We start from the raw sequence: 26,250 nt of genomic DNA, 5'->3' as shown, positions 1-26,250 counted from the left end.
TGAATTGAGCAAACTAAAGTGAAGGGGAAATTCAGCTACTGGAGAACAGAGGAAGTTGATTAGTGCTTGAAAAAAGTGATGTCATCGGAAGTGTTCTAGACGTGGAAGACGATGTATGTTTATTGGTTTTATCATGCACAGGCAGCAGTAGCAAGCCTCTGTGTCTGTCACGCTCTCTGTCCTCCATTCTGATTTGGTGAAAGCCCATGTCTGACCAGGGCTGTTGTGACAGCCAGGCCGTGTGCAGCACCACTGTTCAGCCTCGCCTGTCACCTGTTAATATACGCTCCCTAATCCACCCTGTACAATGTCTGCAGTTCAAAAGGGCGCTGTTAGTATTTTTGTCGACTTTAATTAGTGTGATATTCTTGGGGGTTGTGCGATCTCATGTCTGAAATGCAGAGGGATTTTAGGCTGTCACTGAAACTGACGCAGTCATGGAACATATGAGGTAGATGATATGTAATGCAAGAAGATGGATGTGCTTTTTTTTTTTGGAACCCTCTAGATTTTTATTGATGGCCCTCCCACCCCTCCATCGTAATTATATAGACATCAGTATAAACAGAACAACACCAGAATCCCCAAAATCTCCACACATGTTATTAAGGTCAGATGTTACACATTGCTGAGGATATTGTAAAAACTGCTACGCTTAATGAATCCTCAGTCTTGCCATCCTAAAAACATCCCAGTCTTTAAATGTAGGATCTTTCCATGAGAATCGGAATCCTTCTGCAGTAGCATCATTCCCACCACACAACAGCATCGAAAAATTGTCAAATATTGAGCTCTGACCTCTGACTAAATGTGTTTTATTGTTTAAAGGTCCAATGCAGCCTTTTTAATCGCAATATAAAATAATTTCAGGGTAGCAATGAAGTACCTTAATGTGATTTCAATATAAATGGTCAAAAGAAACAACTTCTTAGCAAAGAGCACTTTCTCAAGCAAGAATTTTGCCAGACTGTCTGGGAGTGGTTTGAATGGGGAGAACTGAACATCAGCTGAAATTGGCAGAGTGGGTTGGAGCTCTCTTTCTTAATGGTCTAACAAATGTTATACCAGGCAGGCCAAAACTCCATCCCACCAAAACAAGCTGAAATTTCAGGCAGTCTTTTCAAACTGCTCTCACATTAAAAGGCCATTATCGTTTTCACTATTTTACAGTATTATTCCAACCTCATAGTATGGAAATATATATAAAATCAGGGAAATCACATTTTGGACTGCACTGGACCTTTAAAGAATTGGTGGGAACTATATGAAATCATTCGTGACAATTGAAGCTGCACTTCAATTAACCATAAAAAAATAGTTGATGCTGTTTTAAAAAATAAGTATGTGATGAACAACCGTTTTGCTCTGCTTGTAAAACAATTTTCTAAATTATTATGTAAGTGCAATAACTTACTGTACTATAGTAACTCACACAAAATATATATGAGAACATGAACACAAGTAAAAGTATACCATCGTTATTAAAAAGCCGTACAATATAGCTTAAAGCCACAAAAACCTTTCAAAATACTTGGAAACTCAACAAACCAAGAACACCCACCCCCTTCAAAAGGATCACTCAAAAACCAACCCACAAGTATCTCACAAAAAGAATGCAAAACTTTACATCAAATTAGTAACATTTCAAGGGTCTTTGTAAATTCCTGTAAATCAGTCCAATTTACATTAAAAAAAATGTTTTTACATGCACACACAACACACAGTTTTATATTATAATAAGTATTTACTTATTTTTATTGCCCTGCTTCAGTAGTATTAGAAATGATAGGGGTGGTGTGAAAGGTGACATCATCACCGAGGGACAGACTGGGACCCCTGCAGGATACAACAGGATGAGCTGATATACAAGCTGTTTCGCAACTACTTAAATTCTGCATATTTGATCAGTTAAGGCCCTAAGGCAAGCTGTGCCTCGATTAGGGTAGATGAGAAAGAGAACATTTACATATTGACCTGTGATTCATCCAAGAAGGCTTCATATGGGCTTGTACGTTTCTGCAGTCTTTAACACTGAGCTTTCGGTTTTGTCCTTTTCAATCAATAGAGAACTGCAGATAACAGAACATGTCTATAAATAAAGAAATTAAAATGTTTTAAAAAACATGACGAAAACGGTAAACAAATCAACTGTGTCGACCTGAGCTTCATGTGTGTTTGAGCTCTGAGAAGCACCCAACCCAGCACTGTAAACCCCCCAAGCCCTAGTCAGAGACAGCTATAGGCAAACCTGAAGCACAGAGCCACAGGCGGCTCTGTCTGTTCTGTCACACAATCCCAGAAAGAATCCCTGTCCACAGATGTCCCAGTGTTAATTAAAAAGGCTGCAGACTGGCTGTGCGGCTGTGTATGGCCGTAGTGCCGGAGGGGCAGGCATTCGGCCAGAGGAGCGAGAGGGAGAGCCCTAGTGCAGTGTGGGGGCTTCTTTGAAAACGGAGCCATGACAGCTGAGGGGAAGCATGTGCGAGGCATGTTTGTTTTGCATTTATCCCCTGAGCGCAGCTGTGTGCACTGTCCTTTTCCCAGAATGCCGGAACGCCGCGGCCCGTTCGCCCTCCCAGCAACCCCTTAGAGCGGCCTATGAGAGCACAAGGGCCCCATCTCCAAATCGCAGAGGAGCACCTCCAAACACTGAGAGACAAGCCATGTTGTCAGCAGTATGTTCATGCATTAGGCTTGAACTGCCATGTAAAACTGGATCCAATCTGAGTCGTCATTTGGAAAGGGTTTCTGATCCAATGTTTGTAGATGCTGACAGTTCATCCTGGATCATACATACCATTATATCCTAGCAGAGCTACCTAGTGAAAGGGGAAATAATGAGGCTTGTGTTACGGAATTAGAGATGGATTATCTGCTTAAGGTGCATGGGGTATCATATTTGGCTTCAAATCTATGAGACCTTTTGTTTTGACTTGATCCAAATGGGACCTTGGGAAAACAGAAAGCCCATAATGCATAAGATGATGGAACACGTCTACTATTTCTGTCACCTCTGCAAATCGTGACATGGAGCCATCGAAAGCACGGATGCCAGTTTGCCCCCCGCATTGTTCCATGTCCACACTGAGGTGCAGGGACGGGGGATCCGGTTGTTGCCTGGGGGGGGGCTATAAGGGGTGGTGAGGCTTTGCATGAAAACTGACAGTGGTCAACATTGATGGCGTTAGTCAGCATTTTATTATCCCCCTCAAAAACTGTATAATCTACAAAAACTGTATAATCTACACTGCCTCTCTGCTGTTCAAGGCTGCCGCTGGGTGTTATTTCTGGCAATGGGACTGGAGGGCACTTTTCCTGTAACTCCCTAGGTGGAAATGCGAGGTGAGGAAATGGCATGTCCACTTTGAATCTCCTCCTGCAAACAGAGCTGAGCCTGTCTGGTGCTCTCAGACCTGTAGGCCCCAGCAGGCCTGCTGTGCCTCTCTCTCATACTCACACACACCGCTTCCTCATCCCCGTCCCTCTCTGGCTCAGTGACGGCCCATCAGTGGGGCAAGTAGGGATCTCCGTCTGCCCGCACTTAAACAAACCTGGATTAATATCTGACATTTAAATGTTGGAAGGTAGCACAAACCTAAAGTATGCTAGTGCTGACCATGCAAACCAGAAACAGTAAGCTACCTTTGAAATGGTTTACCTCTTTCCCAGACTGAAGAATATGACTGATTTTATCAGCATTCTTTCAGTTAGTCTGACGGAGATGGATCGGCTTTGGGCTTGACCACTACCTACACCCCTCTCCTTGAAGTAAATCTGACCAAAATGACCTAAGGAAACCCAAATGTACACACAGACCTAAATCAGGCCAAATGTATGTAAATATGTGAATATCAGTTTGCAGTTTATGTGGAGAGAATAGTTGCATTCGCACACAGTCTGACAGAAAGGGACAAGGGATTCTGTGACAAAACCAGGATCAAAATGAATTAAAAAATACACACTTAAAATTTAAATACCGGAAAACAAGAAAGTATAATAACACCTGAACAGAAAAAGCTATAGTGACACTCAATAGCAGGTGTGTTAGCGGACGCATCTCAATATCTGTACAAACAGCATTACCTGTATTAACTGAATAAGTGCAGGGATTGGTTCAAATCTATTCAGCTTTTTTTGTTATTTTTGTTGTGTTATAATTTATAGCTACTGTATAACCAGCACATTGTTTCCAACAAGCAACCAATTCATTAGTCTCTTCAAGGATAGGTCTGATTCTTGATTTCCTGCTTCTCACCTCAAGCTTTGACTACCTGACTGACTGACTGTTGTTCATCTCTGATGTCCACTGGTCTCTCCCATCAGAGACACAAAGTAAAGAAGTTCACTGTCCAGATTTGTTAGTCTCTTTTCTCTCCTCTTCAGCAATTTGCAATGGCTTTTATGGCTTTTATCATCATTATTATTTTAGATTATCAATATTTCTGTTATAGTAGCACAGACTGGCCCCCCTCTCTGCTTTGGCTTGGATTGGACGTGGTGGGGTTCCCAGAGGCCCCTGTCCTGCTGCTGTTGAGGCATCATGTTGCCCAGGAGATGGCTGCACTGTGCTCCTTGGCCTTCATACGCAAGGCGGCGATGCTGGAGGACTTGCGGTCCGGGTCCATGCTGTTCAGATCGTACCCGTTGATCCCTGACCCCATGCCAGGACCCCCAAACAGGCTGCCCATGTGTGTCTGTCCCATGTGACCCCCAGGGTTCGGGACGCCCAGGAAGTCAGATACACCGCTACCGGAGTGAGGGTGAGGGGTCATACAGGACGTGACTGAGTCACAGGGCACTACGCAGCCTGGTACAGGAGATGCTCCGCTGCCGCCACCAATCCATGATGGGTTCTGTATCTGAAACGCAGAGAGAGGACAGGGTCACTTTAAATACCAAAACTATGTGGGTGAGTCAGTGCTTAGTTTTTCAGACACCCTCTGTGGACTGAATATGATTATTGCAGAATGAAGGATGTGGTGTGTGTTTGACATGTTGTTTACAAACAAAAGAACCAACCTAGGATACTAATGCAATACAGCACAAGTTGTACAATTATTTATTGTCATGTTTTACTTCCTCAGTGAAGTACATCAGTCTACAATGCTCACCACCCAAAAAATGGCTATCTTGTGCACCAGTCTCCACTTGTCTCTTCCTTGGTATTTCGCCCGGCGTGCTCAATGGCCTAAAGACGAGGTAGACCTTTTATGGTAAAACGCTTTACAAATAGGCTATGAAGATCAAGAAGCCTACGATACCCACCATAGTCTGTCAAATCGACTTGAATAATTAATTAACTTATCAACTCTGTGGAGCAACATTCACATTATGGTCTACTTATCCATAGCCTGATATTTGAATGTTGAAAACCCTATTGGAGGGTTGCTGCAGGTCGGTACATAAGTTGAAGGGAAAGACATTTCCCTCCTACCTCAGTCCTTCAACACCTTGCCTGGCTGTCTTAGTAATCTCCATGCTTCCTGTCACCCTCCTCCACAGACAGAGAGAGAGCTGCGGTGGTCAGGGAGCTGATAGGGATGTGGGTGTGGGGGTGTTTGAGATGGGGGCCTGGGTAGTGGTGCTGGAGGCTTGCATGGAGTGGCCAGATGTGCACAGAGCTGCATTCCACAGCATCACACACACACACACCTGCCCTCTGACCCTCTGTGCAGATGAATAATACATGGGGGGTTCTCTGGGTCAATGTGAGGGTGTGTCTGGCCTGTCACTGGAGCCAGCCTGACCTCACTCTCTGGGGGGCAGACAGAGAGAGGAGAGAACAGGAAGGGGAGCTGCCTCATCTGGGCCTGCTGATCTTTCAATGCATCTCAGAGAAAGGCCTCCCCCTCAGCTTGAACTACTCTCTCAAATCCTTTGTCTGTAACACCCAGAAGATGTAAGTAACCCCACTCTCTGCTCCTCCAAGACCTACCTCACCTCTCCACCATGACAGCTGATGGCTGGTGAGCGTTTTGGCACAAACGGTTGCTGTGTTTCATCCAAGTGGGTGCCACTCATTGGTGGTGGTTGAGGAGAGTTTCCTCCTTACTATGTAAGCATTTTGTTTGAGCATTTGAAAAAAATGCTATAAATAGTTGAAGTCGGAAGTTTACATACACCTTAGCCAAATACATTTGAACTCAGTTTTACACAATTCCTGACATTTAATCAAAGTAAAAATTCCCTGTCTTAGGTCAGTTAGGTCACCACTTTATTGTAATAATGTGAAATGTGAAATGAATAATAGTAGAGAGAATGATTTATTTACGCTTTTATTTCTTTCATCACATTCCCAGTGGGTCAGAAGTTTACATACACTCAATTAGTATTTGGTAGCATTGCCATTAAATTGTTTAACTTGGGTCAAACGTTTCATGTAGCCTTCCACAAGCTTCCCACTGTGAATTTTGGCCCATTCCTCCTGACAGAGCTGGTGTAACTGAGTCAGGTTTGTAGGCCTCCATGCTCGCCTATGCTTTTTCAGTTCTGCCCACAAGTGTTCTATAGGATTGAGGTCAGGGCTTTGTGATGGCCACTCCAATACCTTGACTTTGTTGTCCTTAAGCCATTTTGCCACAACTTTGGAAGTATGCTTGGAGTCATTATCAATTTGGAAGACCCATTTGCGACCAAGCTGTAACTTCCTGACTGATGTCTTGAGATGTTGCTTCAATATATCCACATAATTTTCCATCATCATGATGCCATCTATTTTGTGAAGTGCACCAGTCCCTCCTGTAGCAAAGCACCCCCACAAAATTATGCTGCCACCCCCGTGCTTCACGGTTGGGGTGGTGTTCTTCGGCTTGCAAGCATCCTTTTTCCTCCAAACATAACGATGGCCATTATGACTAAACAGTTCTATTTTTGTTTCATCAGACCAAAGGAAATTTCTCAAAAAATTACCATCTTTGTCCCCATGTGCAGTTACAAACTGTGGTCTAGCTTTTTTATGGCGGTTTTGGAGCAGTGGCTTCTTCCTTGCTGAGCTGCCTTTCAGGTTATGTTGATATAGGACTCGTTTTACTGTGGATATAGATACTTTTGTACCTGTTTCCTCCAGCATCTTCACAAGGTCCTTTGCTGTTGTTATGGGATTGATTTGCACTTTTCACACCAAAGTACATTCACAGAACGTGTCTCCTTCCTGAGCGGTATGACGGCTGCGTGGTCCCATGGTGTTTATACTTGTGTACTATTGATTGTACAGATGAATGTGGTACCTTCAGGCGTTTGGAAATTTCTCCCAAGGATGAACCAGACTTGTGGAGGTCTACAATTTTTTTCTGAGGTCTTGGGTGATTTCTTTAGATTTTCCCATGATGTCAAGCCAAGAGGCACTGAGTTTGAAGGTAGGCCTTGAAATACATCCACAGGTACACCTCCAATTGACTCAAATGGTGTCAATTAGCCTATCAGAAGCTTCTAAAGCCATGACATCATTTTCTGGAATTTTCCAAGCTGTTTAAATGCACAGTCAACTTAGTGTATGTAAACTTCTGACCCACTGGAATTGTGATACAGTGTATTATAAGTGAAATAATCTGTCTGTAAACAATTGTTGGAAAAATGACTTGTGTCATGCACAAAGTAGATATCCTAACCAACTTGCCAAAACTATAGTTTGTTAACAAGAAATTTGTGGAGTGGTTGAAAAACTAGTTTTAATGACTCCAACCTAAGTGTACGTAAACTTCCGACTTCAACTGTAAATACCTTCAATTACTGTATTATTTATTATTATTATTACCTGTGCATAGTTCTCAGGTCTGGCTAGAAGAGGCAGCTCGTACGCCGTGGAGAAGTGTGTCCTGACCTGCTGCATCTGACCAAAGCGCTCTCTCTTCCTCCATTTGGCTCGGCGATTCTGGAACCACACCTGCTGGGCAAAGGTCAGGACTGAGTCACATAGTCACTTAAGATCCATAGATACATATATTTTCATTTTTAGAGCATAGTTCAAAATTGAAAGAAGAATATAGTCATACATTTTTTTCCCTGAACATCCAATAGAACTAAAATAATATGTAGGCCTACAGTACAATATACAAAGCACATAACTTGCACAAACACTGTTGTGATTATAACTGTGGTGCTGGTCTGTGTCTTTTGGCTGTAAGGGGAGGAAAGAGACTGCCGTGTGTCTCTCAAGCCTGGGGCTCAGTTAGTCTGGGTGAACTGTGAGCAAGCACTGTACAGCAGCATGGTCAGGCACCTGAGAAACAGGAACCTCCAGGGTTGGCCTGGCAGGGGAATCACAGAGAAGGGGACTCTCTGCCCTCAGCCCTGGGCCTGGGCCTGTGTGCATGGCTTATTTTTTACAGTCTCCCTCTCAGAGAAAGCAGAGACCTGGCTGGAGTTTGACATCTGGGGGAGTTGACAGGCCTTGTGAAGGCCTCCTCTGAGTTCCCCTCCTATCAGCGCCATCAGCAGCAGGAGGTTGGGATGGAGGGGGAGATGTGGAGGGGAGATGGGGGAGTGGGGGAGTCAGTGGCGGCCGGGGCGGAGGTAGTACTGGACCCAGTAACCCTGAAGCTTTAAACTTTCCACCACTTCTCAGGAGAATGCCTTTCTGATTGATACAAATAACACTATTATTTTCTGTATGGAAAAAGGGTTCTGAGGATCACAGCCAAAGCGACTGTTCTATCTGCACAGACATCAATGTGCCGAAACTCTTAGTGGAAAAAAGTGAAAGTATGTGCTGCTCTGTAGATAAAGCAAACTATTCTTAAGCTTATAGTCTCAAAAGCAGCCAGAAATTCCTTTCCCTGTGATCCCTCTGACTTTCAGATTAACTCCATCTATTTATTGATTTGTGAAGTGGAGGACTATTCAAAGGGGGAGCCTCCTTTGTTTTGCAATCTTGATTTGTCACAGAGTTTGAACTTGGTTCTGAGGATGAGCCTATGGTCAATCAGTTAGTGGTTTATACAGCCACTGCCATACAATTTTCCCTCTCCGTCAACCAAGTATACACATACATATGGGTACACACACAGACACACACACACACACACACACACACACACACACACACACACACACACACACACACACTTTCAGAGGTATAATTAAAAATAGGGTGAAGTAATAAATCCGTTGGTCTGATTCCCTGGGCGGGTGGGCAATCAGAGAGGAGAGGAGAAAAGAAGGATCTCTAGGCCTCTAATACAGACAATGTGGAGAGGAGGTTTTCACTTGAGTACTCAAAACAAAACGTTCTCAGACCCTTCCCTCCCTTTCTTTGTCTTCTGACAGGAACAGGGCAATTTTCTCATGACAAAAGTGTGCTGTAATTACCTTTGACATCTGAGCCTAAAACGGTTGTTTATTGAAAGCATTATTGTGTTTAAATTTCCATCAAAGCTGGAGAAAGTGATCTGAATAGAGTCGGTCTCAGATGGGCTTAGGCCTGGCGCCCTCCCCCTTCACAACGGCATAGGACCTATCTCAGAGCTGGGTAACCTGATATCCGCCTGACTCTGATTGCACTTCATGTCAAGGCACAGAGCGGAGAGCACAGAGAGCACTGTCCCTCAGCTTCACAGCGTCTGTTTAGAAAGCTTTACTCACTGATTACACTGATACAGGGAATATATGGGCAGTATATGGTATCACAGCATTTTTGTGAGAGAGCACAATAACTAGCCAATTATTCCCCCTTTTTCTTTCTGCACCCCTGACATGATTTCTATCTCTCCTTGGTCATTTATTCTTTCTTTTACTCACTCACTCACACTCTTCCTCCCTTTATAAATCTGAGTAGGGAATTTGGGAAATTGGAAAGTGACATGGGAGAATGTTCAAACCAGAGCTTGTTTTCATTTTATGTTTAATTTCCTGACACCTAAACCCCTGGCTTTCCGATGCTCCCCCTCCAGCCCAGAGGAGCCACACAGACAAGAGAGAAGGAAGCTACGCTCCCTCCTCACCTCTCCTCTCCTCTCACTGCTGTCATCTGTCTCTTTCCTTCTCTCTCTGTCTTCATGTCTTTCTTTCAACAGTCTCATACAACCTAAATACTCACTAGCTTCTATTGCCCATGAAGCCCCTCTTCAACTACAATGATAAATTATGTGGAGAAGAGATTGTAAACAATACACTGTGATAGTTGGATGGACTCACTCCTTGGTTCACATGCACCTTCTCCCTTTGTGTCTTTTGACAGTGATCCACCAGTAGAGTTGTTGATCATGTTCGGACAGTAAATATCTATCTACCAACAGATACGGTTTGTTCGTGCTTTCTGTCCGACTCCTCCCTAGACAGGATTTGTTCCGCAGAACTAAGTGTTTGTGTTGTGCTCACTGGGTAGTGACAGTAATTGGTAAAGACATTGACAGCTAAAGTAGCTTAGAGACTTACTATGAGGCTTTAGTTATGTTCCAGCACAGAGAGAAAGAACACAGAAATGCCAAACTGTCCTGGCAGGGGAGCTGCATGGGGATACAGCCACTTTGAATTCAGAGACCAGCTTGGAGAGACCATCTGCCACTGCTGTTTCCATACTATAGCAAGTATTTCTAACTTGTATAGTTACCCAGCTGTGAGCACAACATCTAATATCATATTTATATGATTTGTTATTATGCTTATTGATGGGTGGCTGTCCTGTTTTATCTAAACTAAGGTCTGTAGTTTGGTCCTTAACTCATATTGGCATTTCATGTTGCATTATATACTCCCCATGTCAAACAACGTCCAGCAGCCTCAGAGCTGTGGACTGACAGCAAGGTAGTCTGAGAGACGTGATGTTATTGAAACCCTTGACCTGTGACCTGTAGATGTATCTGGAGTGCAGATGACTCAGAGCTCAACTGACTTCCTCCCTTTGAAACCAGTAGACAGAAAAAAAAAAACATTTCTCTGGCTATCGTTTACAGTCAGGCAAGTTTACAAGCTCCTCTTGTTTTGTCCTATTAAGTGGACTAAAGAGAGGGTATTTCAATAATTATTTGTTTGGAAATCTATTGACAACCACAAAAGTGAAATCTCAGTGGAATTCCAATCGACAAAAACCCACAGTACTATGAGCTTTTCAGCAGGACAAATTCTTGTGGATTTAGTTTAACAGTTTGTCCACTGTAGATGCAGAATTCATGAGGTGTGAAGCTCCTTTTTTCTGAGTAAAGAGCGGAAGTTCCGGTTCTTTGACTGACGAGGCATCTTGTGTCTTTTAACTTGAATGCTTTAAGAGGGTCAGTGGGAGAGCTTAGGCTGTAAAAGGCCCAACTGTGTGTGTGTGTGTGTGTGTGAGTGAGTGAGTGAGTGAGTGAGTGAGTGAGTGAGTGAGTGAGTGAGTGAGTGAGTGAGTGAGAGAGAGAGAGAGAGAGAGAGAGAGAGAGAGAGAGAGAGAGAGAGAGAGAGAGAGAGAGAGAGAGAGAGAGAGAGAGAGAGAGGAAGAGAGAGGGAGAGAGAGAGAGAGAGAGAGAGAGAGAGAGAGAGAGAGAGAGAGAGAGAGAGAGAGAGGGAGGTCTAGGCTGAATTACAACTCTCTGGCTGCACTTGCTCTCTTTACTTTCACATGACGTTTGTATTTACAGATATTTGTGTTGGTATTGGTATATCGTGGCATGTTTCCTATGGAATAGTGCATGATGGCTGCTTCGAACCTCACAACTTACTAGAGACTCAGGGGAAGGGACACATTCTTCCTGAACAGGATGTTAATGAAAGAAAAACACAATGAATCCAAGGGCATTTGGTAGACTTTGCGTGTGCACACGTGTGTGTGTGTGTGTGTGTGTGTGTGTGTGTGTGTGTGTGTGTGTGTGTGTGTGTGTGTGTGTGTGTGTGTGTGTGTGTGTGTGTGTGTGTGTGTGTGTCTGTGTCTGTGTCTGTGCTCCGAACGAGGGGAGTCTCATCATCTATCCACCAATGCTGGAATGTGGCAGTAGTCATGGATGGATTATATGTAAATGAAAGGTCACAGGAAGGTTCTATGTTTGTAGCCCCAGGCCTGGTTAGCCAATTGCAGAGCTCAGTTCAGAGGTTCAGAAGTCCAGGGGTTCAGGTGCAGGCTAGGGTGTGGAGCTGAGCAGAACCAAGCGTGTCTCCTCATATGTGGATGAAAGTCTGCTCTCTTGACAGTGAACATATGAGGCCCAGCTCCATCCTCAGCCCCTTGGGGCCCCCTGCCCTGCGTTGGCCCCTACTCCCACATTACCAAATAAATCTCACTCTCACCCTGGTGGCTTGGTGACGTTATCTCTCCAAAGCCACAGATGTTGAGGGATTAATGTGGTTCTATCCACAGTCTCCTAGTCATTGGCTTTGTCCGGTTTTTGTTCAAGTCCTTTCAGTAACTAACAGCCGCCATCTGATTCGAGATAGCGTTGGTCCTTGTTCCTGTTTAGCCAGTCGTGGCCTAAAGTAAAGGATGCTCAAGTATAGACCTCTACCAATTGTGCTTCTGTTTATAATGGTGATCATAACTGTTATTGATGTGTAATGAAAGTGATACTGCTAGACTGAAGTCCCAGATCTTCACAGGACCTGAGTAAGTAGCGGTTAGCAGTAGAGCTCCTCTCAGGTGAGCCAGTCTTACCTGTACCCGGGCCTCAGTCAGGTCAGTCCGGAGGGCCAGCTGCTCGCGGGCGTACACATCTGGGTAGTGGGTCTTCTGGAAGACCTTCTCCAGCTCCTCCAGTTGGTAGCTGGTGAAGGTAGTGCGGTTACGCCTCTTCTTGCCCTTGTTGCTCTCACCCTCGCCCTTGTCCATGGGGCTGGCCATGTCCGAGCCCGGTCGGTCCGAGGGGCCCTTCACGCCTTGATCCTTCACACTCAGGTAGCTGCCGTCCATCCCAGAGGGGTCAGAGTTCGGGGTCAGGTCAGAGTCTGTCAGTCCTGAGCTGTCTTTACCTGGAGGGAGGATGAGAGAAGGAAGGTGTTAGAACACATTATATCTCGTACTGTGCTCAATTATTATGGATGTGGTTATTATTGACACCCTATGTTTTGGGACTGATGTGCAACAGAAAACTCATTTAGACTGTGTTTACAGTATTATATAGCACTAGCACAAGGACCAAATGACTCTTGCAGCATGTTGTTCTTTGAAAGCTCCCTGGCCAGTTAGTTCCAGGTCTGGACTCTGGTTCATGGTGTGGTGTGGTTAGGAGTGGGGGTGTAAGCTGTGTGACTCCCAGAACACTCCCTCCATACTGCTGCTCATAAATCATGGAAACAGACACCCTGGCAGGCAGTAATTGCAGAATAGTAGAAAATTACAGGTTTTCACGTCTCTCTCTCTCTCTCTCTCAGTGTGGTTGGGGTTGGAGTCAGGTCTTACGCTGGGGGAACTCAGGTCTTTAACACAGACGCGTGGGCCGGGTGTGGTCTGTGGTGCGGCTGCAAGCTGAAGCTCACTTACTAACGCGACCAAACTAACCCTGCAACAAGAGTGTCAGTGGCAATTTGCTGGACGGTAATTTGTAGCGAGGGGAAACACACACAGCAGCCTATCCGTGAAACCTCAGTCAGCCTACTGATCATAAATTCCCATGATGCTGTTTGTGCCAGTGTGCCGTTCGTTCATTATTCCACTATAGTGCCAATCCTCTGTGCCCTTACTGCCCTCCCTGCCAGTGGATCATTAAACTCTCTCCGTTACGGCTTCTATTAAGGGGTCTGTTTGGGGTCCTGGGAAGGCAATGTGTTGTCATACTCACTCATATGAACTGCAAACCCTCCCGCTTGGTCTCTAGGCTGTTCAAGGGGGTATAGAATATGGTTTGGGGTCCAAGCCAAACCTCACATCTGCTTCTCAACCCCTCTGCTTGGTGACGTCCCCTCTGGCTCGGTCTAGTGGTGAGTCCAGGCACTACGCTCCCCTCTGTTTAGCTTAGCTCTAAGAGACAGGGAGTTATTTTAGGGAGCCCAGGGTTGGGATGTGCTCATTTCTTATCTGAGGCTGGGGTAAAGCCTTGTCAAGTTAGAGCCAGGGGGTGTAGGTGTGCATGTGAGCTTCTGGTGTGCGTACTGCTTTCAACACAGCAGGGCAGCATGCCCTCCGGCCCTCCACACAGAGCCTTGTTGGGTAATGTGCTGCAAGGTGAGGGGACCTGATAGCTCATCTGATGATACACACACCCCCGGTCCCCCGCCCTACACACCTTTCAAGGACTTGGGTAAAGGGAGCCGCATAACAGTCAATGACACCATGAGAAATATAAGCCTTGTGCTGTAGGATTTGTTTACTGCAGGGGCCACACTTAGGGAAAGCCCCACTTCCTACCATAACATTGTAATTTAGTTGTTCACTTATACCAATCACTGTTGCACTGTTATGTTTCACCCGTCTGATTCTCAAAACCTCCAACTCTCATTCTGTCTGTTATTGTCATACTGTTAGTTAGAGCTTTTCCCTCAGAGTTGGATATGAGGAAAAAGATTACTCCTGGTGTTGGTAAATAATTGTGAGGGTCTGATTTGAGCCGTCTCAGCAGCATGCTCACTCTCTCTGGCTGTGTCAGTTTGCCTTCTCCAGGCTGCTGCTGAGCACCCTGGCCACTGTGGACTGTCAGGCAGGCAGGCGGCATCGACCGGGGCCCGGGCCCTGGCCAGGGGTATAATGGCTCCCACATTGCCTGCTGCCTGCCCAGGACTGACACATCCTGTTAAGCCTGAGACGAGCTAGCTCAACGCATTTACCAAAATGTAAATCATTTCTAGTTATTCCCTCATCATATGTCCTGCACCGATGGTCCCAACAAGGCAAGGCTGTCAGGCTTTTTGAAATCAAGGGCTCTCTGCTGATCAAAGACTCTTGTTTATGCCCTGTGTCATTGATGGTTTTTGGCAGGCGCAGGGTATCGTGACAATCTCCCACTTGTTATTCGTGCGCTGGGCCGTGGCTGCGAGGCAAGGCATTCTCCACTGCCCAAGGTGAACAGCAGTGGACCCTCCTGGGGGCTGGGCCATATGGATGAGGAACATCAGAAAGTCTTATTGCAAATAATGTCAGTCAGGATCCCATGCAGTGGAGGGAGCCCTGAGTGAACACAGCCATTAAAGGCTAATGTTGAATTGTTCCTTCCTGTTAACAGAGTTGGGTTAGTAAAAGACGGATAGAAGGAGATATGCCTGTAGCAAGAAGCCACTGAGAGTAATTGGCATGGAGAGGTCCTTCTGAAATAGCAGAGGTAATATTTTCTCCATCTCAACTATGGCGGTAAAGAGCTTATCAGTCATCACTAAAAGTAGTCATCACTAAAGTATTTCAGAAATACAGCATCATTAAATCAAATCAAATTATATTTGTCACATACACATGTTTAGCAGATGTTATTGCGGGTGTAGTGAAATGCTTGTGTTTCTAGCGCCAACAGTGCAGTAATATCTAACAATTCACAACAATACACACAATACACACAACCTAAAGTAAAATAATGAAATTAAGGAATGTATGAATATTAGGATGAGCAATGTCAGAGTGGCATTCCACTGATTGGGGAGGCAGACATTTCCATTTAGCATCATGGTGGATTTTCCTGAAGATAACTGATACTCAGACACTTTCACCTTAGCTGATCGGATTAACAATCATATTTGGGCTTAGTGAAAGTATGATATGTTATATACTATATAAAGCAAAGACACTTCTGTCTCTAAGCCAGGATATGTTCTGACATGCTGCTGTAATTTATCAGTGGTTACAGTTAACCCCCCTCTCATTTTCACCTTTCACCTGTTATACAGATCTAGATCTCAGCATCCCTGATACAACACTTGGAAGCAAGCAGACAATAAACTCCTCAGTCCCTTCTGCTAAAACCTCATAGAATGCGTGTTTCTCATTTAGAGGAATCTGCTCTACAACAGTGTTCACTGATTTTTTTATTTTTTACTTTGGATCCAAGATTCCACATCAGTTCCAATTACAGCTCTCTGACGGAGAGAGGCACGTCTGGAGCCCATTGTTCTTTGTCTGCCCCAACCCTGTTAGGGATCTGACATACCAAGTCTACAGTGACTGTACAACTGCTGTGATCTAAAATTGAAATAGCTTCCCTGTTCCTTTCCAGTATTATAACTGCTGTTTTATGCTATTTGTATGTTTGTTTAAAGTAGGAAATAATGAGATGTGATACAGAACTGTGGCTGTGTCCAAGTACAAGGTAGTTCAGAACTGAAATCGTCATATTATTCTTTACAATGTTAAGGAAACAGAATACTCTACTAAATCAGTCCAGGTCTGACCAAGCTGAAACCAAGAGGGTCTGAAAGCAGAGTTCATCAGTGGGTGAGAGAGACGAGGGGTGAGGTTAAACCAGAGAACTAATTGGCAGTTTAACCCTAACAGTATTCACACCTGCCTGCAGAGCAACACAGGGTCTTGTAAACCCCTTTTAATAGCGTCTACATTTCCCCACAAAAAAATGTCTTCAAACGTAATTTTATATTTTGCACTGTAAGTCGTTTAAAAAGTTTTGTCCACAGAAAATGTCAAAATAAGAGAAAAGATGGTTACGTTAGAGTAATAGATATGATCATCATAGCAGCTATGCTATGAGGGGTAAATGACTATAGTTCTTGCCCTTGGATATCCGTGCTGGACCCCTTAAAGTTAGCAAGGGTCAGACCTTCACCGGGGACAGACGTTAAGTTGCTGTCAAAAACGAGAGGGGAACATCAAAGTGTAATTTAACTGGCAGTAAAGCGACAGGGCGCCTCCCCAGCCTCTTTATTGAAAATGATGGCTAGGGTCAGCTCACAGCATTTAAAAGAAACACTATAAATTAGACACCCTGCGGTGACTGAGAGCGATTAATGACAAAATATTCCCAAACCCGAAGAAATATCCCTAAATATTACAAAACAGAAATAAAAGAGATGAAGTGTGTGTAGTCTAGGCTTGATAGATCCCTGTTTTGACTGGACCCAGGGAGCAGAGGAAATTTGTGTAAGCTGTTTTCTCTGCTAAGCATTTATTTGTAACTCTAATTTGGTTTGTTTTCCCTTCTTAAAATATGGATTGAATCATAATGGGAAGCTTTGTGCTCTGAAGTCCCGCCATCTCTGTGAAGTCCTCGCTTCCTGCCCGTTCCGCTGGCTGTTAGGCTGTTACATAAAGACAGACACACTAACTAGCACAGGTAGTGGATGGAGAGACTGACTGGTGTGTTGCGATGTAAACTTTGTCTTGCATACATCATGACGAATGAAAAGGGATGTGAGAGACATTGATCCATTTTATTGCAGCCTGTGAGTGTGTCACCACAAGACATTAGAATGGGGAGAGCCTTATTAGCAAACCCTCTGCCTACACGGCCATTTGCAAAACCAGAGCTAATCGCCTACCCAAAGGCAGATGGAGTCGAGTCTCAGCAGTTCTTATAAACCAGTCCTTCTTAAACGATCTTGTTCCTGGTCAGGAGCACCATGACACCACTACGAATAGCACCGCAGTATGAGCAGGCTATGGTGTCAATTGCAGTCATTGAAACAGTTCAAGGTTAGCCTAAGCTGGTGCTCACTAGGCCCATGCCTTTCTCATATCCCTGCTTCCCTCTCATATGCCTGACGCCGTAAACAAAACCTCAGCTAACGGATAAGTTCCATAAGTACCTCTCTGACTAGCTTATAGCTACAGTAGTTTGGGAGCATCTGATAGGTAAGCGTCCACTTTGAAGTCAAATACTGAGAGGGATGATTCATCCCGTCAGGCTGCTGTGAAGTGCGCACGCTGCGCCAAAAAACAACTGCTATGGGAGCGTATCCATAAAGCCTGAGACACTGATAAATCACCCCTCTCTCTTCAATGTTCTTTATCTGTCTGAGAGTCTCTCTCAGGCCCTAGAGCATGGCAGGATCTCCACTAGCCTGAGACTGGGCTAGTGTCTACTCAGTGCCTTTTCCACAGTTTGGCTGCTCTAAAACAAGACAGTGTTAGACAATTACACATAAGATGAAGGAACAAAGCTCTATTTGTCTTTCTGAAACCAACTTATTAGCATATCTGGAAACATTTTCCCCTGCTCTTATACCCATGTAAATACACAGTAATAACTGTAACAACACTGTATGTTGTGTTGGAGATATAATACCCAGTGTAATGCAAAGTTCATGCAAAATAATATTTGACTGCGTATGCTGTGGTTTTAACCAGTACTGTACTGAAATGACTAAAAGAAAGAAAGACTTCATGTTCCAACAGATTTGAGGTTATTTGAATGAATGCAGAGGAAGACCCCTTGAGAGGGGAAGGCTTCTTAATGTGAGATCCTCTCAGTTTATCTAACAGTTGACGTTATGTTCCCTCCTTTCCCAGTGAGGTCTGAATCTCTCGGGTGATGTTAAAAACCACAATGAAGCAAACATACATTTTATGAGTGCACGGGAATGCCATAATAAAAGACAGGTTGGTCACTGTCCTCTTATCATAATGTGGATTCCACTTCTGACAATAGCATTGTTATACTGAAGTAAATACAATGTGGAAAGAGCACTAGATTGTCCTTGGTGGTCCAAATTGTTAATCACTTGTAACTAAGCAAAAATGATCATCTGCTTCTGAAATAATATATAATTTCATCTAGGCTTCTTAAAATTCTTTACATCAGCTCCCATGTGAACTTACATAGTACTCTGTCATTAGGAAACCCCATGTGAAATAATGTGATTCAATGGGTAGTTTATAGAAAAAAGCAACATGCTTATAATTTCAGTTATTGTGATGGGTGCCACTGTCCAGGCCAATGGACATGCTAACTTTTTACTGTACTATAACTTCTGAGAAAATGTATACGCAGTAGGTGATATTACAGACTAATCTTGTGGGATATTCTTTGTGCTGGACGCCTGATCAGTAAGCATCCTCTGAGGGCCTCAACTATGGAGGGTTTAGTTACACAGCAGAGGATCTGACTGCCGGGTTGAGAGAAGGCCTGGAGTACGAGGTTCAATGTAGCCCTGTCGCACTCCGGCCGGCAGATTGAGCCTAATGTAAATTGCTGTGCCAAAATACGAGTTAACTGGTAAAATGATCCTAGGTCCTTGTCACCTCTAGTCATGTCAGCAACCTGCTGAAGTGTGTCCTGGTTCTCCAGGCTTCGCAGCACTTCCATGGCTGGTTTCTATTACCCGCTGCTCATATCAATCAGCACAGACGGACAGAAAGAAAGGCTCAAATGGTTGTGCTATACTAAAGACGGTAGAGAGAGAAAGGGCAGCAGATGGGGTGTTGGTGGCTTCAGTCTAGATTGAAAGGATCTCATAGGATAGTTTATTCACAACTCCGATATCCTCCCTCTCTTTGAGTGAAAACATGATATTGTAACCGCAACTATATACCAAATGCTTGTAATGTCACAACAAAGAACCTTCCTCTCTCCGTCTATAGCTCACCAATAGTTCATTGGAAAAGCTCTTGGAATGTTAAAGTAAATGGTGATCTTGACTACAAATGTTGCGAAAATATAATGTACGTTTCTGTTTGAATTCTTTTGGGTTTTAGATCGATTCTCTCTGGAGAATTTTGGGGTACAGCTCTTCTAAAAAGGGCAGGAAACCAGAGTTAAAGGTCTCTGTGTCCTGTCCTCAGGGAGGACAGTCAAACACCATAAGAGGAAAACTCCTGTTGCTTCAAGAAAAATACAAAGAGATTGATGTTCCTAGTTTGAAGGTTACGTTCTCAGTGGGTACTCTGACCCCTCTTGACACTGCAGAGAAGCCATGGATAGCTATCTCTGACAATGTGCATTGTTTGTGTGTGTCAAACCAAGTCAAGAAATGATCTATTATTCCATCTTATTCTATTCTACTATATATTTTAATGTTAAAAAACACAATCCCCCAATGTAAAGGCCACCTGTTGTCAGATTTTATCAGGTTGAGTTTTGCCCTGAGATGTTCAGAGCCAGGCCCTAAATATCCTATTACCTGGAGGAGAGGAGTGGTTTATGAAGCCTGGAGTCCAGTGGAGTCTACAAGCTTTTATCACTGCATGTAGACCCGGCTAGGAAAGGGACTGCTCTCCCCTACTGCTAATGCACAGACCTTGTATATGTTGTCCCTGAAGTAGCATACTATTGGTCCAGAGCTGCTGGATCTGAGTGAACCTCAATGTAACTGGACTGATGGGCCATAGAAAGTGTCCCATTGTTTCATCTTAAGAGGTTTGAATGGAGGAATGGTTGAAACCATGCCATGTGTTACCCTGTACTCTTTTGGAGCAACAGTTTTTACCATAATTCAATGGTGGCTTAGAAAACCTGTATGAAAATCTAAAGGGTTCTAGCTGTCCTTTACAATTTGGTTGACGAAACATTACATTTTCCTTTGCCTCATTTCTAAGTTGCAGGCACAAAGTATTTGTTTCCTTCCTCTTACAATACGTAAAGATTTGCAAGCACAGTACAGCATGTTAATGTCCACAAAATCATTCCCTGATCCTTTCAATCACTTGCAACCCATCCCATAAACAAATATTGTATTGGTGACATGTTGTGTATTTGTATGCAGCACTTGTTTATCAAGGTTACACAAACCAGTCACCTCTTGGACACTCAAGGACTGCCTGTGGTTACTGGGGGCTGGCCTTTGAAAGTATGAAAATAACTGGGGGAAGTGCTGATGTACATCTGAGTCACATTAATGGTGGAGGTCTCCTGTAGTGCTGAGACTTTCCTGCCTGCTCTTTAACGCTCGCTCTATCTGAGGAGTCAGTCATACCTGTGGTCAGGCAAGGCTGCTGCAAGGGTGACCTCCACTGTAAAAATGTGCATGGTCTACCCAGCCAGGGTCCTTCTGTGATACCATAGAACAGGGTTTCTCAAACTTGGTCCTGGGCCTCCCCTGGGAGCAGTTTGGGTTTTTTGCCCTAGCACTACACAGCTGATTCAAATAACCAAAGCTTTATGATGAGTTGGTTATTTGAATCAAGGACAAAAACAAAACATGTGCCCAGAGGGTATCTGTTGTAAAATATTAGATATGTAAACTTCCTTTTTAGTGGCTCACTTATTGCTTTAATAAGATACATTAGGACGGCATCATTAGTCTAAGTATTATTTATGGCGGTTTGTTTGGGATTAACAGCGGCAATCATTTTCTTTACATCTACTGAGTGTGTGACGTTATGTAGACTACAGGTCACTGGCAAGTTCAGCTGAACGCGAAAAGAAACAAACTCCCTTGAAATCTCCCGAAAACAGTGCTGGTATTATCTTCAAAGGCCACCGCGGTGTCTAGCGGGAAATTTTGTTAAGACATTGACTGCGGGGATTTCAGCCTACCTGCTTAAGCCTGATTGAAGTAATAACTCACGAAGTCCCCGTTGAATTACCTGCCATGATTTATACCTGTGGTCGAAACCAATAAGGCTTCCAAGACCAGGTTTAGGGTCTTTAAAACGTGACCCTAAATAAGATCTCGTGAGTGACTATGTGATCTGGTAGGTTTACGGAACATAAAAACTATTCCCCGGACACAAACGCATTCCATTGCAAATATGACCCCGAGTTGATAGGAAAGTGTGACAATGTGTTTGGGTTTTTAGTATAGGCCTATGTGATTCAAACGCACCTTCAAATCGATCATTCAATTTTCAGTCCGTGTCTATACGTTTTCATTAGTTGACTTTGTATACGCCGAGCATATTCGTAATTTCTTTCAGGTTTATGTGCAGGCCTAGGCCTGATCTTTTCCGCGCTATATTACGCACGCCTCTCCTGTGAGTCATTACGTACCAAAGGTTAAGCAAAGCCATAACACAGGATTGGAAATTAAATATATGAACAACTGAATATTCTGTTTAACTTGAATAACTTGTAGGCGTAATGATATAGGCATACCACGTTTGGCGCCGATGCTTAATGTGCTTAAATGACCAATAGAGAAAATACATAAGGGTTCAAGTTTGGATCAGAGTATTTACTCATTTATTTCAGGTGAATATTTTCTTGTTCAGAATGATCTAAATATTGGAAGCTATATAATGACTATATAATAGGCAACTTGTTGCTTTTTGAATAATAAAGATGTGCATACGGTAAATGACTTCTGATTCATCATAATATGCTCATATGGTTAACTATTGTTTAACTACTACTATTATTATTATTATTATTATTATTATTATTAGTAGTAGTAGTAGTAGTAGTAGTAGTAGTAGTCGTATTCGCATAGATTCCCAGCAGTGATCAATCAGTCGCATACTCTTGACAAAGCAAGTGTCTGGTGTTCGTGTGTTGTTGTCTAAAGTTATTTGATTAAACCAAAGAGATTCGATAACATCTGCACAGCAGACCATCATTAAATCGTATATTGATGGCTACGCTATGTTACGTCACCCGTTTCAACTAATTATGTAGCGAGGAAAAGACTGATTGGTTTATGTGCTTTCATTTGGGTTTACAGAAACCCTATTCTGGCACGTTAGTGGCATGTTTCAGTGCACAGCCCTCCTCCGTAACTCAGCTGTAAATACTTAATTATGTAATAATAATAATATTATTACTGTTATGATGATGATGATGATGATGATGATGATGATGATGATAGTCTAGTCATCAACAATAATATAATCTTTATCCTCATTAATATCATCCTGACCCTCATCATGGTAGCCATTAGCCAACAGTAAGAACAGCATGGCAAAGTTCAACTGAAGTTTCTTCATGTGTACTTTTTCTCACGTTGGCCCGCTAGACCAGACACTTGATCAATGTCTCCTCCTTGACAGCAGTGATTCAGTGCTTTCGCTTTCATATTGACATCTCAACTCGTTATATCCTCTTTGGTTGTGTCCCCATTTTCTCATTTTCACGAAGGACAGGACTCCTGTCGTTTTCACTAGATATTCATTAGAATATCTGTAATAGGGATTCATTAACAGGTTTGGTGAAGCCTATACTTTCGTTTAATCGAACCGTTCCCATGCACAACAGTGCAAATTGATATTAGTATATTGATGGAAATTGTTAAAAATTCTAATTTCATTCTATAATTTCAGTAATCTGGCATTTGCTTTTCATTTGGATGTTGTTTGTGTTAGCAGCACTGTCCAGTGTCCATACGTTCACTGTGCATGCATCTTTAGTGTCGGTTTTGTTTTTCTATTTATTGATCCGGAAAAACGGAAAACGGATGTTATTGTTATGTTATAAGTCAGGAGTAATGGGTACACATTTACATTTTCTAAATTACACAGATGGATGGAAAAAATACTTAAGCTTCCCTCACAGAGCGCTTGGTTGATTTTCGAGCATGATTAATTAAGGATTATTGAAATTGGGGTGATTTTTACTTATTCTTGAGCTTAATGTTACCTATAGCGTTCAATAAACTATCATGTGGTTCGATCATTGTCTATGCACTCTTACTTTTTGTAATAAAACATTTGAAGAATGTGCGTTTAAATGAAGGAACTCCTGTCGGACATCTTTGATCTAAATGTAGCCTAAACCTGAGACAGAATTGGACCACATTTAATGAAAATGTTTTAGAAATGAGCTAACTACTCTTTTTTATCTAGACAAGTCAGTTAAGAACAAATTCGTATTTACAATGACGGCCTACCGGGTTAACTACCTTGTTCAGGGGCAGAACGACAGATTTTTTACCATGTCCGCTCGGGGATTCGATCCAGCAACCTTTCGGTTACTGGCCCAAAGCTTTAATCACTAGGCTTCCTGCCGCAATTGGTTTACAGTTCGAAACGTGAGACTGAAATAATTATTTGGCAAAAAGTCTTAGGCATATTTTGCCTCTATTATAATTTTAGCACTGCTTTAGTCGTGTTCAAGTAAACCATTTTATTGAGGATTCATGGCCTACGTATCGAATATCATCTGGCTTTGGTCACTCAACCATAAACAACAAATGAATCACGTTTGAAATTTGTAATAACTCCTAAAAAAATGCTTAGCACTTGTAGCCACTCTCCTGAGAGAGGTTCCAGAAAGCTTTTACCGCGGTATTTGATGCTTCCCTCCAGTTCATCATCTGAGAAGCCGCTGTATGTCCGTGGGTTTTCATCTCACCCACAAGTTGCTCGCAGATGGTTAGAGAAAGCGATGGATTTTGCGGTATTTGTGTTAAATTTATAGCATGGGCGGATTTTTCCTGCGCTCAAGATGTGCCCTTTGTTAGACCTCTGCAGAATATCTTCAACATAAAGATATAGTTCGGTAAATCAGTAGAGGGTATTATTTCTTATTAAGAATTAAGAATTGCATGTAGGTATTTTACACATTACATATTAATTTAATGCAACGCAACTGTGGGTTTCCAGTTACAAAGTTAAAGGTTGTATTTCATTGTAAAATAAACAAATATTTCTTAAGAACTTGTGATCCGTTATGTTTTATTGTATGGTTATACAAACATCTATAAGGTCACCAATACCCAAGTCACGATAACGCAACTAACTGCACAGTGCACGTAGGCTATTGTAGGCTAGAGGCCTTTACAGTGTTATTTTGTCAGTTCAGAAAATCAGGCTGTTTGATCAGCAATGTTTTAGTTACAATCTTCAATTCACCATAGGCTATCAGTTTGGGCAATATTTTCTACAAGAATCCAATTATCTTTACCTTGATATCATATAGGTGCCGAAACGTGTGTGTGTGGGTGTGTGTGGGTGTGTGTGTATGTATGTCATCGATGGATTCTTAACATTTGCAAACTCCCCCAATATCTATTGCTCATGAGACCATATTGAGTAAGTAGCCTATAGATGTAAAGAGACTTGGGACAATAGTAATATTGGTCCGCTGATAAACTATTTCCCATATTAAAGTCAATTCGACGCTCGGTCATTTTTCATGCTTGAAAACGTGTTAATTCAATTGTCCGATTCAGATTCAATATTAAGGATTGTAATGCAGATTATCGCATTAAATATAGCCTAATTTAATTCAATCGCCAAAGGGAAAACGTGATAGTCGGGAAGGTTATGCCTCTTCGTAATTGTGTTACAGGGGATAGTTGTGGCCGTAATATTGGTAGTAAGTTGTGAAGTCCATCACATTGAGTTTGTAAAGACTCATGCATTGACAAATGTTCATATGCGATTAGTGATATTATCCTAACATCCGGAATGATAGCAGACGTGATTACTTCACCCATTTCTTTGATTTTATCATCGGTTCTGGTTATTGGAAGGAATTTCTCAATTTACAGGAAACTGTTTACGAGGCATCTGGAGACATGCATAACGTTCCCAACTTTAAGAAAATACTCAAAACATCCCTCATAATTGAGGGTATAGTCAGTTAGTCAAGTGAACAGATATTTACACCGAGCAGTGTATACAGAACACAAGCACAATTTCTGTTGTCATTTGATATGTTTTTTCCATAAGAGTAAACAATATGGGACACGGGACCGTTCGTTCCAAACAGAACTGTGGTTTTACTCACCATAGCAGGGATTGAGCGCTCCGTTGTGTCCGCTTTCTTGGTGCAGTTTGCCTCCTTCGGGGGGGGGTTTGCAAGAAGACCTCTGCATGAAGAGGTGGTATTTGTTAAAGGTGCCTTCCCCAGTGGTGGCATCCAATGACTGACACTCCTGTTGGAATGGGCTCCGAGACTTTTCTCCGTAAGCCTGACCTTTGTTTGGCAGGAAAGTGGGGCTGTATTTGGTGTCACTTACTTGGAATGTCCTAAACGGGTTCGTCGGATGATCCCTACCTTGCGGTGCAGAGGGGCTATAATATGAATCCATGGATGTCATATCGCAGTATGAGACGCACGTCTCGGCGTTCATGCCTAAAAAAAGTTACTGGGAGAAAAAGACTTCCAAACTTTTTTCTTTCTTTCCGTTTTGGAAAGGGAAGCAAACAGATACCCTCACTCTCTCTCCCTCTTCCACATACGGATGAACACACGCATACACACTGTCACGCACACACACATACACTGGCACGGCAGCTGTGTTTGGTTATAAAACGATTCAGATGTTTTCCAGGAACCACTCGCTGACCAAAAGCTAAAAACTCCCCTTAAGGTTTAGAGGAGTAACAAAAATGCGTCTTTCTTCAGAAGATGCAACCCAGATCTCCCCGATATACACTAGAGCTGTGCGGACTTTAAGTCAAGACCTCTCCGGAGTGATTATGTTGATAAAATGAATGGGTGATGTCAGACCTTCCTCAGAAGAAAAAAACGTTTTTTTTCTATTTTTTTTATATGTGGGGGGACTTAACACATGACATTAATGTAATTAGGGTATGAATATATAACTAATTGTAAGTGAAGGGCAACAGCGAGAGCGCAATTTTATGATTGATTCGCAATGGTT

At 43.0% G+C, this 26,250-nt stretch overlaps 1 protein-coding gene across 1 annotated transcript; it reads right to left on the bottom strand.

Moving 5' to 3' along the window:
- Window positions 1–485: 485 nt before the first annotated feature.
- LOC115167098 (homeobox protein aristaless-like 4) lies at window positions 486–26,250 on the bottom strand. Its single transcript, XM_029721190.1, has 4 exons — window positions 25,371–26,250; window positions 12,554–12,867; window positions 7,754–7,882; window positions 486–4,859 (listed from the first exon to the last, which is right to left on the bottom strand). Exons 1-4 carry the CDS (start codon window positions 25,714–25,716, stop codon window positions 4,539–4,541), a joined length of 1,110 nt encoding a protein of 369 aa, XP_029577050.1. The 5' UTR covers window positions 25,717–26,250; the 3' UTR covers window positions 486–4,538.

This window comes from Salmo trutta, chromosome 29 (genome assembly GCF_901001165.1).
Source record: "Salmo trutta chromosome 29, fSalTru1.1, whole genome shotgun sequence".
Taxonomy (NCBI): Eukaryota; Metazoa; Chordata; class Actinopteri; order Salmoniformes; family Salmonidae; genus Salmo; species Salmo trutta.
The sequence above is the reverse complement of the archived record's forward strand: the minus strand, read 5'-3'. Positions and strand labels throughout refer to the sequence as shown.

Excerpts from the sequence above, each read along its gene's own strand:
- LOC115167098 (XM_029721190.1), bottom strand. The coding sequence starts at position 25,716 with ATGAACGCCGAGACGTGCGTCTCATACTGCGATATGACATCCATGGAT. Across the intron at positions 7,883-12,553 it reads TGACTGAGGCCCGGGTACAG|GTGTGGTTCCAGAATCGCCG; the intron begins GTAAGACTGGCT and ends TTTGCCCAGCAG. Across the intron at positions 4,860-7,753 it reads GACCTGAGAACTATGCACAG|ATACAGAACCCATCATGGAT; the intron begins GTAATAATAATA and ends TCTGCGTTTCAG.